The sequence below is a fragment of the Lolium rigidum genome, chromosome 7 (assembly GCF_022539505.1).
Source record: "Lolium rigidum isolate FL_2022 chromosome 7, APGP_CSIRO_Lrig_0.1, whole genome shotgun sequence".
Taxonomy (NCBI): Eukaryota; Viridiplantae; Streptophyta; class Magnoliopsida; order Poales; family Poaceae; genus Lolium; species Lolium rigidum.
The window spans coordinates 31482509-31496121 of NC_061514.1; the positions used below are offsets into that span (position 1 = coordinate 31482509).

Below are 13613 nucleotides of genomic sequence, written 5' to 3' on the forward strand. Positions count from 1 at the left end.
CTATGCATAGACATGGCTCTGATACCACTGATGGGTTCGTTGCATGGAAAACAAAAAATTTCCTACCGCAAAGACGAATAAATCCAAGATCTAATCTATGAAAAATCCAAGATCTAATCTACAAGATCGGAGCAACGAGATGGAGATGAGACTAACCCTCGAAAATTCCAAAGCCTACGAGATTAATCTCGTTGTTGGTGTAGACGATCGTCCTGGTGCTGCAATCCGGCAGCACTTCCGTACTCGGTCGCGCGTACGGTGTCGATGAAGCCCGTCCTCTCCCGGGCAGCGGAGGTGTGGTAGATCTCCACGGAATCCCAGCTGCACGACGGCGTGGTGGTGGTGGTGGAGAAGAAATACTGCATGGCTTCACCTAAGCCTCAGCAGCGTATGGAGGAGGAAGAGAGGGGGGCGGCTAGGGTTGGAAGGATGGGTGTGGTGGCCGGCCACCCCCTCCCCTCTTTATATAGGGGGAGGGGTCGGCCTAGGGTTTCCCCTGGCCCTACCTCTTCCTTGGCCGGCGCATGAGGGGGGAAGTCTTCCCCCCAAGTCTTCCCCTTTATCTCTTCATTTAAACACTTTAATCTTGAGATAGATTCTATCTCTAAATTTGAACCATTTAAATTAGAGATAGATTCTATCTCTAGGGGTGGGGCGGCCTGGGCCCACATGTCATAGTGGGCAGGACCCACCATGCCATGTGGCGCCTATGTGGCCTCTCCCGGGGTGGTGGGCCCACTAGTGACCCTTCTAGAACATTCTAGAAGCTCCGGTCAAAATACCGGAACTTTCCCGAACCCCGGAAAATGACTTCCCATATATGAATCTTATTCTCCGGACCATTCCGGACCTCTTCGTGATGTCCTGGATCCCATCCGAGACTCCGAACAAACTTCGGTCTCCATTTCATATTCTGAATCTACTTATGCGACATCGAACCTTAAGCGTGTCACCGTACGGTTCGTGAACTATGCAGACATGGTCGAGACTATTCTCCGAGCAATAACCAATAGATGGATCTGGAGATCCATAATGGCTCCCACATATTCAACGATAACTTAGTGATCGATTGAACCATTTACATATGATACTGATTCCCTTTGTCACGCGATACTTTACTTGTCAGAGGTTCGATCATCGGTATCTCCATACCTTGTTCAACCTCGTTACCGACAAGTACTCTTTACTCGTACCGTGGTATGTCATCTCTTGTGATCTTAATCACATGCTTGCAAGCTATTCAGACGACGTGCCACCGAGAGGGCCTAGAGTGTATCTATCCGTCATTAGAATGGACAAATCCCACTATTGATCCATATGCCTCAACTCACACTTTCCGAATACTTAATCACATCTTTATAACCACCCATTTACGTAATGGCGTTTGATGTAATCAAATTACCCTTCCGATGTAAGTGATTTACATGATCTCATGGTCGAAGGACTTAGGCAACTATGTATCGAAAGCTTATAGAAAATTGAACTTAATGACTTGATCTTATGCTACGCTTATTTGGGTGTGTGTCCATTATATCATTCAACTAATGACACAACCTTGTCATTAATAACATCCAATGTTCATGATCACGAAACCATGATCATCCATTAATCAACAAGCTACTTATACAAGAGGCTTACTAGGGACTTCTTGTTGTTTACATAACACACATGTATCAATGTTTCGCTTAATACAATTATAGCATGGTATGCAAACATTTATCATAAACACAAAGATATTATAATAACCACGTTATTATTGCCTCTTGGGCATATCTCCAACAAAAAAAACTCACCTAGAGCTTTTAGGAACTTCAATGTGGCCATGCTCGCAAAATCACCTCGTGATTAATGGTCTTGCTGCGGAGCTATACATGTATACCATGGTCACCGGATTCCAAGCTAGAAGAGGAAGGAGGTGTGCGGACGCCAAAGAGGAAGGCTAGTCAGAACAACAGCGGCACTCGATCCCTCCACCCCTCCCCTTTGATGAGGATGAGGGCCGGTGTTGCTACCGCACACTCACGCCATCTACCTGATGCCATCGTCTGCTCCCGTACCCGACAGAAAAGGGAGGAGGGAAAGGACGGTTGAGATGGATAGTAGCAGCGCGGAGCCTAGGGATTGGGGGCTGGGAGGACGAAGAAACTAGGGGAGAGGACAAATGATGGAGTGCTAAGCGGCGGCTGCTGTTTGGGGAAATCTCGTCTTGGTTTTCCATCAGATTTGTAGGGGCATGATTACAAGGCAATTCCTATACACCGACCAGGTCGATCGTTACCGTGCGCCGCACACCCCCACGCGCTGTATGAGCCGGTCTGGTCGGCCCAACTTGCAGTTATTTCTGTTTTCTGTTTCTTTTTCATTTTTTTCCTTTTTTTCGTTTTTTCTTTTTCTTTCTTTTTCATTTTTCTTTTATGTTTCTTTTTATTTTTTGTTTTTACACCGTTTCTATTTTTTAAATTTGAAAAGTTCAAAATAAAAAATAGTTGAAATTTAACAATGTTTAAATTTAAATTTAAAAATGTTCAAATTTGACATACGTTCAAATGTAAAAATTAATCGATTTCAAAAAATGATCAAATTTAAAATATGTTCACATTCAAAAAAAAGTTCAAATTTTGAAGAATAGTTCAAAATTTGGAAAAAAAATACAACTTAAAAAATGTTCAAAATTTAAAATATTTAGATTTTGAAAATTTCAGAATTTTTTAAAACTTTCCGATTTCCGAAAATTCTAGTTTTTTTTTGCTTTTGAAAAACATATAAAGAAAACAAAAGGAGAAAACAAAAAAAACAAAAAAAAAGTAGATCAGAGGAATAGTGGGCCGGCCCAAACACTGAGGGGTGTGCGGCGCCTGGTTGCTGCTGACCAGGTCGGCACACAACCGTATTACAACCCATGAGAAAGTTCAAGGAAAGGCTGGAAACGGGCCCGAAAAGTTAAGGGGTTATATTTGAGTTTTTTCCTACCTTAGGCCCGTTAAAACATATATTCAACCCATGCATATCCATATACACGTCTATATACATACGGTATTTATACATCGAGTTAGAAAAAAAATATCATGTGACCAGGTAATCATCCCAACTAACTAACTACCGTCCTACGTCGTGTATGTTGAAACCTGTTGGGGTTGGCTAAGATCCGACGACGGCCGGCGCCGCCGGACGATGAAGGTGCTACGCGAGAGCCGGTCGTCTCTGCTAATGAATAAAGCACACACGTCCAAAAAAGGTGAAGCACCCGAGCACAATTGAAAGTCGAGTTTGGCATCCCAGACGAAATGGCATAGGCTCTATGGCTAAGTCGGTGATCATGTACGTGTACATCAGCGTACTAGAAACTACTCAGCGGCGGCTCGATCGTGTAGTGCTTCGCTTCCCCTTCTTTTATGGCGGGAGACGAGCCTCTCGTCACTTCACTTGCTCAGCCAACTCGGCCATGGACAAGCTCGGCGCGAACCCGGCCAACTCGAGCCCTCTCACGCCGCTTGGCTTCTTGGAGCGCGCCGCCACCGTGTACGGCGACTGCCCTTCCGTCGTCTACCACGGCACCGTCTTCACCTGGTCCCAGACCTACCGCCGCTGCCTCCGCCTCGCCTCCGCCCTCGTCTCCCTCGGCGTCTCCCGCCGCGACGTCGTAAGCACACATATATCCCTGACATTAGTTACTTCCGTCGATCGACTCTGCATGTACTCTTCTATTCTTCGCGGCGGCAGGACAGGATCAGGAGTGAACTCGAATTTCGTCGGTGATCATTGTTTTGATTCCCCCAGGTGTCGGTGCTGCTGCCGAACGTGCCGGCCATGTACGAGGCGCACTTCGGGGTGCCGATGAGCGGCGCCGTGCTCAACAGCATCAACACGCGCCTCGACGCGCGCACGGTGTCGGTCCAGCTCCGCCACTCCGGCTCCAAGATAGTCCTCGTCGACCCTGCAATGCTCTCCATCCTCGACGATGCGCTCCGCCTCCTCCCGCCGGGCCACCCGGCCCCGAGCATCGTGCTCGTCGAGGACCCCCACGAGAGGGAGTTCCGCCCTGCGCCGGCGCCGGCTTTTACGTACGAGAGGCTGCTTGAGATGGGCGACCCGGAGTTCGCGTGGGTGCGGCCGGCGAGCGAGTGGGACCCCATGATACTCAACTACACCTCCGGCACCACGTCGGCGCCCAAGGGGGTCGTGCACTGCCACCGCGGCATCTTCGTGGTGACTCTGAATACGTTGGTCGGCTGGGCGGTGCCGGAGCGGCCGACGTACCTGTGGACGCTGCCCATGTTCCACGCCAACGGGTGGAGCTTCCCGTGGGGGGTGGCCGTGGTGGGCGGCACCAACGTCTGCCTCCGGCGCGTCGACGCCGGCGAGGTCTACGACACCATCGCGGGCCACAGAGTCACGCACCTCTGCGGCGCACCGGTCGTGCTGAACATGCTGGCCAACGCGCCGGAGGGCGTGCGGAAGCCGCTCCCGGGGAAGGTGCGCATCCTCACGGCCGGCGCGCCCCCGCCGGCCGCCGTGCTGCACCGCACGGAGGCCCTCGGCTTCGACGTGAGCCACGCGTACGGGCTGACGGAGACGGCGGGGCTGGTGTTGTCGTGCGCGTGGAAGGGCGAGTGGAACAGGCTGCCGTCCTCGGAGCGCGCGCGGCTCAAGGCGAGGCAGGGCGTGCGCATGCCCTTCATGGCAGAGGTGGACATCCTGGACGGCGAGACCGGCCGCAGCGTGCCGCGGGACGGCGCCACGATGGGCGAGATCGTGCTCCGCGGTGGGAGCGTCATGCTCGGCTACCTGAAAGACGGCGAGGCGACTAGGGCGGCGATCCGGGAAGACGGGTGGTTCTACACGGGGGACGTGGGGGTGATGCACCCGGACGGGTACCTGGAGATCCGGGACCGGTCCAAGGACGTGGTTATCAGCGGCGGGGAGAACATCAGCAGCGTCGAGGTGGAGTCGGTGCTCTACTGCCACCCGGCGGTGGACGAGGCGGCGGTGGTGGCGCGGCCCGACGAGTTCTGGGGGGAGACGCCGTGTGCGTTCGTGAGCCTCAAGGAGGGGGCGGAGGTGACCGCGGCCGACCTCATCGCGTGGAGTCGGGAGCGCATGGCGGGGTATATGGTGCCAAAGACCGTCGTGTTTCGCGACGACCTGCCCAAGACATCCACCGGTAAAATACAAAAGTACGTGCTCCGGAACCTAGCCAAAGAGATGGGTTCTACTCCCTCCGTCGCAGTTTATAGAGCTTACACGTATAGATCGTAAATTTGATAATAATAATAATACAAGATATGTAGTATATGCAGAGGAGTCAACAATTAATGTTGGTTATAAATAAGCAAATTCAAAACCTAGCCAAGGAGATGCGGCCTACACGTAGCAGAGGAGTCAACATTGTTGGCTACATTTATAATAAAATTTTCATAAGATTTAATAAAATATCTATCTATATCTATATATATGTATTCCTATTCTATACATATATATCTATACCTAATCTATTATACCCTATATAAAGGGTGGCTGATTTAGAGCACTTTCTTTGCCCTGGCTACTATTCACCAGCTATTTATCTCCAATTAACTATAGACACTTACATCCTCCTCTTCTCTTTCTTACCTGGTTCAGCGCTTGGTAATTTTTGTTTTCTTTTTTTTGGTCTGGTGGGCAACCGGTTACCGGCCCTTCTCCTTCTTTCATGCATAGATTGATGAGGTTTCTTCCGGCGATTGAGGTTTCCAACCGTTTTGGTCAAAGCGGTGCTGATGGCCCCACCACCACCGATTGATGAGACAATTAAATAGACCGATACTTCACGATGCGTTGCAACCAGAAGAATCCACAACCCAAACAAACTTTTTGCTCTATTCCTCCCATCGCAGTGGCCCGCTCCTATTCTTTTTCCTCACAAATATATTGGAATGGTGAGCAGAATCATGGCGCTGGTGCCAGATGATGAAAGGATCCTTCTCTCTGCCTATCTCTGGAGGTCGGCCGGTCGAGCATGGCGTGAGGGGAGCGGCCAGGCCGAGGGCCGTGAGCCGGCTCCAGCAAGCGCCGGAGCTAGTGGGCACAACAAGGCGGAGCAGTCGGGCGCATCGAGGACCGGCGCGGGAGTAGGAGGCGCAAGCAGAGCGACGGGGTGCGCCGAAGCCGGAGTTTGGTGTGGAGCATGCGGAGCAGCCGGAGGGCGCGGGAGCAGGACAGCGGCAGGGCCATGGAACGCGAGGCGGCGCCGGGCGAGGAGTGGGCGGAGCGGCAGCCTTGGGCGCGTGCGTGGCCGAACCAGCAGAGATGCAGAACTCGTGGTGTGGGGCCGAACACCGCGAGCGGGGCGCCAGCGGTGGGCGCGCGGCCTTGGTGCACAGGGGAGCGAGGAGCACGGGTGCGGTACTTTGCACGGCTACGCGCTGCAGGTTCGAAGGGCGTCGCGGGACGCATATGGCGCTGGTCCGGAGGGGGCGGCGCGGGCGGCGTCTTCACGGACATGGGCGCGCGGGGCAACGCATGTCGAGGAAAATACAAGACGAGGCTCGCTCGAGGGAGCGGCGGGCTGAAGCCAGAGGAGGCACTTGCAGGGGCGCACGCGGGAGCCGCAACCTTGCGAGGGGCAGAGGATGTAGCCCCGAGGCCGACGGGCGCATGACGAGAACAGACGGGTGCTCGCACGGGAGGCAACATGGCGAGAACGAGGAAGCCCAACGTGCGGAAGCTGGGACGCGAGCGCGGGAGTCGCCCGGCCATGCGCGGGAGATGAGCGGCCGCAGGAAGCTGCTGCGGGCGTGCTGGACCAGACGCAGGCAGGGCGGCGTGCGGGCAACCTCGCGGAAGCGCCGCCCATCGTGAGGAGCGGCAGTAGGGCGCAGTAGGGGGGCGAGGAGGTCGCGGAGAGCGACGCGGGGCGGCGGCCGCTGGCGCGGAAGAGGAGTTCGCGGGTGTGGCCATGCGCGCGGGACGCGGTGCGGGGGCGCGGGCCGCGCGGCCGGCTTGCTCTCAGGAGAGGCACATGCGCTACTTGAGGGAGATGCGCGGGGAGGAGGTAAGAGCATCTCCAGTCGCGTCCCCCAAACCGTCCCCCAAACCGCGCCGGATTGAGCGTTTGGGGGACGTGTTTTGTTCGTGCCGCCTTTGGGGGACGTCGCTCCCCATTCGCGTCCCCCAAACGCCGCCCACAAACATTTAAAATACTTTTTTAACACATAATAAACCATTTATCAAATGTAGCATATGAATAAAAATGTTTGCGAGGATTGTTTTCAAATTAAATTACAACAAACAATAAAACGAGTAATCAAATATAATAAATAGGGCTAGATGATACATCAAGGTGCCACAGTATTTCCTTTGATCCTCCACAAATGCTCAACGAGATCAGCTTGAAGTTGCTCATGCACATTGCTGTCACGGATCTCTGCGTGCATGGCGAGAAAATCATCAAAATCTGCAGGCAACTCATGATCAACCTCCGCAAGAGGGCCTTGACACTCATAGGGACCAACATGTGACCTAACATGATTCTTGCGGTCATCCTCGATGATCATGTTGTGCATGATCACACAAGCCTGCATCACCTCCCACATTTGGTCGTGAGACCAGCTTAGAGCAGGGTACCGGACAATGGCAAATTATGCTTGAAGCACACCAAATGCCCGCTCGACATCCTTCATGCAAGCCTCCTGTCGTGTAGCAAAGTGGGAATTCTTCAGACCTGATGGATTCGAGATTGTTTTGAAAAAAGTGGCCCATTTTGGATATATACCATCGGCTAGATAATAGCCTTTGGTATATTGGTGTCCATTGATCTCATAGTTGCATGGTGGAGAATGCCCTTCCACTAGTCTGCTGAACACCAGAGACCGCTGCAACACGTTGATGTCATTGTGTGATCCCGCCATGCCAAAGAAAGAATGCCAAATCCACAGGTCATAATCTGCCACAGCTTAAAGCACCACACTGCAATATCCATGACGCCCTTTGTATATACCTTGCCAAGCAAAAGGGTAGTTCTTCCATGCCCAGTGCATGCAATCGATGCTTCCAAGCATTCCAGGAAATCCTCTGGCAGCATTTTGTGCCATGATCCTTGCGATCTCTTCCTCGCTTGGCCCTCTCAAGTAGTATTTGCCAAACTTTCCCACCACAACTCGGCAAAACTTGTACATGCACTCAATGGCAGTAGACTCACTCATGCGAAGGTAGTCGTCCTGTGTATCGGCAGGTGCTCCGTATGCAAGCATCCTCATGGCGGCGGTGCACTTCTGAATGGACGAGAACCCGAGAACGCCTACAGCGTCGGGTGATACGTCCCAAACGTATCTATAATTTCTTATGTTCCATGCTACTTTTATGATGATACTTACATGTTTTATACACATTATATGTCATAATTATGCGTTTTCCGGAACTAACCTATTGACGAGATGCCGAAGGGCCGATTCTTGTTTTCTGCTGTTTTTGGTTTCGGAAATCCTAGTAAGGAAATATTCTCGGAATCGGACGAAATCAACGCCCAGCATCCTATTTTTCCACGAAGCTTCCAGAACACCCGAGAGCCACCAGAGGGGAGCCCTGGTGGGCCCAGATGATAGGGCGGCGCGGCCAGGCTAGGGCCCGCGCCCCCCTACTATGTCGTCGCCCCGTCAGCCTTCCGACTCCACCTCTTCGCCTATTTAAAGGTCCCTGACCTAAATCTTCGACACGGAAAAGCCACGGTACGAGAAACCTTCCAGAGCCGTCGCCATCGTGAAGCCAAGATCTGGGGGACAGGAGTCTCTGTTCCGGCACGCCGCCGGGACGGGGAAGTGCCCCCGGAAGGCTTCTCCATCGACACCACCGCCATCTTCATCAACGCTGCTGTCTCCCATGAGGAGGGAGTAGTTCTCCATCGAGGCTCGGGGCTGTACCGGTAGCTATGTGGTTAATCTCTCTCCTATGTACTTCAATACAATGATCTCATGAGCTGCCTTACATGATTGAGATTCATATGAGTTTTGTATCACTATTAGTCTATGTGCTACTCTTGTGATTTTATTAAAGTAGTCTATTCCTCCTTCACGGTGTATTGGTGACAGTGTGTGCATCGTGTAGTACTTGGCGTAGGCTATGATCATAATCTATTGTAGGTTATGGAGTTAATTATTACTATGATAGTATTGATGTGATTTATTCCCCCTTCGTAGTGTGATGGTGACATTGTGCATGCTATGTTAGTACTCGGTTTAAATTGCAAAGATCTATTATGCTCTAAAGGTTACTTAAATATGAATGTCAAATGTTGTGGAGCTTGTTAACTCCGGCATTGAGGTGCACTTGTAGCCCTACACAACGAATGGTGTTCATTATCAAACAAGAGTATATGTAGCACAAAGGAAGAGAACTTATTTATTTATGTGATCAATGTTGAGAGTGTCCACTAGTGAAAGTATGATCCCTAGGCCTTGTTTCCAAATACTGCAATCATCGCTTGTTTACTGTTTTACTGCATCTTTACTTCCTGCAATATTACTACCATCAATTGCACGCCAGCAAGCACTTTTCTGGCGCCGTTACTACTGCTCATATTCATTCATACCACTTGTATTTCACTATCTCTTTGCCGAACTAGTGCACCTATACATCTGACAAGTGTATTAGGTGAGTTGGGGACACAAGAGACTTCTTGTATTGTGATCGCAGGGTTGCTTGAGAGGGATATCTTTGTCCTCTTCCTCCCTGAGTTCGATAAACCTTGGGTGATCCACTTAAGGGAAACTTGCTGCTGTTCTACAAATCTCTGCTCTTGGAGGCCCAACACTGTCTACAAGAATAGAAGCACCCGTAGACATCAAGCACTTTTATGGCGCCGTTGCCGGGGAGGAAAGGTAAAAGGCACTCATACTCCGGTCCCAGGTAATAAGTACTTTTCTGGCGCCATTGTGTGAGTGTTCGAAGATATTTCCTTTAGATCCTGCAATTGCATCTTTTTGTTTCTTGTTTTACACTAGTAAGGCATAATGGAAAACATCTGTGAGCTTTTTACACTATTTCCTGAGTCAAGACATGAATGGTTTAATGCAAAAATTAAAAAATCTATGGAACCTTATTTGCATGCTAGTAGCAATGATATTAGTATGAACGCTTTGAACACCATTGTTGCTAATGATATAGAAAATTCTAAGCTTGGGGAGGTCGGTTTTGATGAAAATGATCTCTTTAGCCCTCCGGGTATTGAGGAGAAAGTTTATGTTGATTATGATATGCCTCCCATATATGATGATTATAATGATAGTGGTCTTTTGGTGCCGCCTACTTTGGAGAGTGAATTTTATTGTGATTATACTATGCCTCCTATATTTGATGATGAGAATAATAATGATAGCTACTTTGTTGAATTTGCTCCCACTACAACTAATAAAATTGATTATGCTTATGTGGAGAGTAATAATTTTATGCATGAGACTCATGATAAGAATGTTTCATTTGATAGTTATATTGTTGATTTTTCTCATGATGCTACTGAAAGTTATTATGAGAGAGGAAAATATGGTTGTAGAAATTTTCATGTTACTAAAACACCTCTCTATATGCTGAAATTTTTGAAGTTACACTTGTTTTATCTTTCTATGCTTGTTGCATCATGCTTCATGAATTTGTTTATTTACAAGATTCCTATGCATAGGAAGCATGTTAGGCTTAAATTTGTTTTGAATTTGCTTCTTGATGCTCTCTTTTGCTTCAACTCTTATTTCTTGCGAGTGCATCATTAAAACTGCTGAGCCCATCTTAATGGCTATAAAGAAAGCACTTCTTAGGAGATAACCCATGTGTTTATTTTACTACGGTACTTTTGTTTTATATTTGAGTCTTGGAAGTTGTTACTACTGTAGCAACCTCTCCTTATCTTTATTTTATTGCATTGTTGTGCCAAGTAAAGTCTTTGATAGTAAAGTCAATACTAGATTTGGATTACTGCGCAGAAACAGATTTCTTGCTGTAACGAATTTCGATCTACCTCTCTGTAGGTAACTCATAAAAATCTGCCAATTTACGTGCATGATCCTCAGATATGTACGCAACTTTCATTAAATTTGAGCATTTTCATCTGAGTAAGTCTGGTGCCTCTTTAAAATTCGTCTTTACAGACTGTTCTGTTTTGACAGATTCTGCCTTTTATTTCGCATTGCCTCTTTTGCTGTGTTGGATGGATTTATTTGTTCCATTACCTTCCAGTAGCTTTGAGCAATGTCAAGAAGTGTTAACAATGATTGTGTCACCTCTGAATATGTGAATTTTTGATTATGCACTAACCCTCTAATGAGTTTGTTTCGAGTTTGGTGTGGAGGAAGTTTTCAAGGGTCAAGAGAGGAGGATGATATACTATGATCAAGAAGAGTGAAAAGTCTAAGATTGGGGATGCCCCCTGGTTCATCCCTACATATTTCAAGAAGACTCAAGCATCTAAGCTTGGGGATGCCCAAGGCATCCCCTTCTTCATCGACAACTTATCAGGTCACTTCTCTTGAAACTATATTTTTATTCGGTCACATCTTATGTACTTTACTTGGAGCGTCTGTGTGCTTTTATTTTCGTTTTGTTATTTTCATTCTCTGAATAAATTCATGCTTGTGTGGGAGAGATACACGCTCCGCTGGTTCATATGAACACTTGTGTTCTTCGCTTTATCTTTTAGTATTCATGGCGAAGGTTGAAACTGCTTCGTTCATTGTTATATGGTTGGAAACGGAAAATGCCGCATGTGGTAATTGGTATAATGTCTTGAATAATTTTATACTTGGCAATTGTTGTGCTCATATAGATCATGTTTAAGCTCTTGCATCATGTACCTTGTACCCATTAATGAATAACTACATAGAGCTTGTTAAAATTTGGTTTGCATAATTGTTATCTAGAGTCTAGATATTTTCTGGTTGAGGTGTTTGAACAACAAGGAGACAATGTAAAGTCCTATCATAGTTACAATATGTTCGCATGTGAGTTTTGCTGCACCTTTTATACTTGAGTTTGCTTCAAACAACCTTGCTAGCCTAGTCTTGTATTGAGAGGAATTCTTCTCGTGCATCCAAATCCTTGAGCCAATAACCATGCCATTTGTGTCCACCATACCTACCTACCACATGGTATTTCTCCGCCATTCCAAAGTACATTACTTGAGTGCTACCTTTAAAATTCTATTCTTTGTCTTTGCAATATATAGCTCATGGGACAAATAGCTTAAAAACTATTGTGGTGAAGAATATGTACTTATGTGTCTTATTTATTAATAAGTTGCTTGTTGAGCGGTAACCATGTTTCTGGGGACGCCATCAACTTTTACCTTTGTTGAATATCATGTGAGTTGCTATGCATGTTCGTCTTGTCTGAAGTAAGGGCGGTTCTCACAATCAAATGGTTTGAGTATGCATACTGTTAGAGAAGAACATTGGGCCGCTAACTAAAGCTATGATTCATGGTGGAAGTTTCAGTGTGGACAATTAATCCTCAATCTCTTATGAGAATATTAACTGTTGTCGAATTCTTATGCATTAAAGAGGAGTCCATTATTTGTTGTCTATGTTGTCCTGGTGACAAGGGATTAACTTATCAATGCCTACGGGTTGTAGACTAGGGTTTAGTTGGAAGTAGAGGGCAAGTAGATCTCGAAGGTTTCAGCCGAAAAGTACTCGAAGATTATGAAACTAAGGTTTTAGAAACAACGATTCGATGCTTTCTTTGTCCCTCGACTCCCCCTTATATAGGAGGTGGAGCCGAGGGATTCGTATTGTACAAGTTACAGAGTCCGGGAAGGTTTCTAACTCCTCCCGCAAGATTACAAATACTGCTTCTTATTACAACTCTAGTTTTCCTTAATAATATCTTGGGCTTCCGAATCTTCTTATTCTTCGGGTAGTGGGCCTTCAGTAAACCCCGGGTACTATCTTCGGCAGGCCCATTGGGGATGCCTATGTCAGTAGCCCCCGAGATTTTGCTTGAATCGTAGAATCAGGGAAAATCTCCACTGTTTATTTTTACTCGACAACTTAAAACTTGTCTATATTTCTTTACATAAATTTCTATATTGTACAGGGATAATGGTAGTTGGGGCTAGTTCATCTGACGGATCAGGTACTAGTTAATCGCTCTAGTGGCAATCCGCAAAAACCTACTTCAAAATCACGTCCCCGGACATGATTTCGGGATTCAGTGTAAACTTCGACAGGTGCCGTTTAAGGTCTTACCATTCCGTCGAGTCCCGGTCATATTTATCGGGTACCTAACGCGTCCGTTAGGATTTTTCTTCGTATCTGTTGATACGGATAAAAGTAGCAAACCGACGTCAGAGACGGCGCCACGCCTCACAGAATGGATCTGGGGTCTTACCTTCGCAAAGTTTTGCCTCACAGAAGACTCAAGCATCTAAGCTTGGGGATGCCCAAGGCATCCCTTCTTCATCGACAACTTATCAGGTCACCTCTAGTGAAACTATATTTTTATTCCGTCACATCTTATGTGCTTTACTTGGAGCGTCTGTTTGTTTTTGTTTTTGTTTTTGTTTGAATAAAATCGGATCCTAGCATTCCTTGTTTGGGAGAGATACACGCTCCGCTGTTTCGTATGAACACATATGTTCTTAGCTTTATTCTTAA

The 13613-nt window shown here is 47.7% G+C and overlaps 1 protein-coding gene across 1 annotated transcript; it reads left to right on the forward strand.

Moving 5' to 3' along the window:
- The first annotated feature begins 3442 nt into the window (after window positions 1-3442).
- Window positions 3443-5256, forward strand: LOC124671125 (2-methylpropanoate--CoA ligase CCL4-like). Its single transcript, XM_047207547.1, has 2 exons — window positions 3443-3640; window positions 3778-5256. The coding sequence occupies exons 1-2, from the start codon at window positions 3443-3445 to the stop codon at window positions 5254-5256; spliced, it is 1677 nt and encodes a 558-aa protein (XP_047063503.1).
- Window positions 5257-13613: the final 8357 nt, after the last annotated feature.

What these genes read in the sequence shown, in the direction of transcription:
- LOC124671125 (XM_047207547.1), top strand. Translation starts at nt 3,443, where the DNA reads ATGGACAAGCTCGGCGCGAACCCGGCCAACTCGAGCCCTCTCACGCCG. An exon ending in GCGTCTCCCGCCGCGACGTC is followed by an intron (nt 3,641 to 3,777) that starts GTAAGCACACAT and finishes TGATTCCCCCAG; the next exon opens with GTGTCGGTGCTGCTGCCGAA.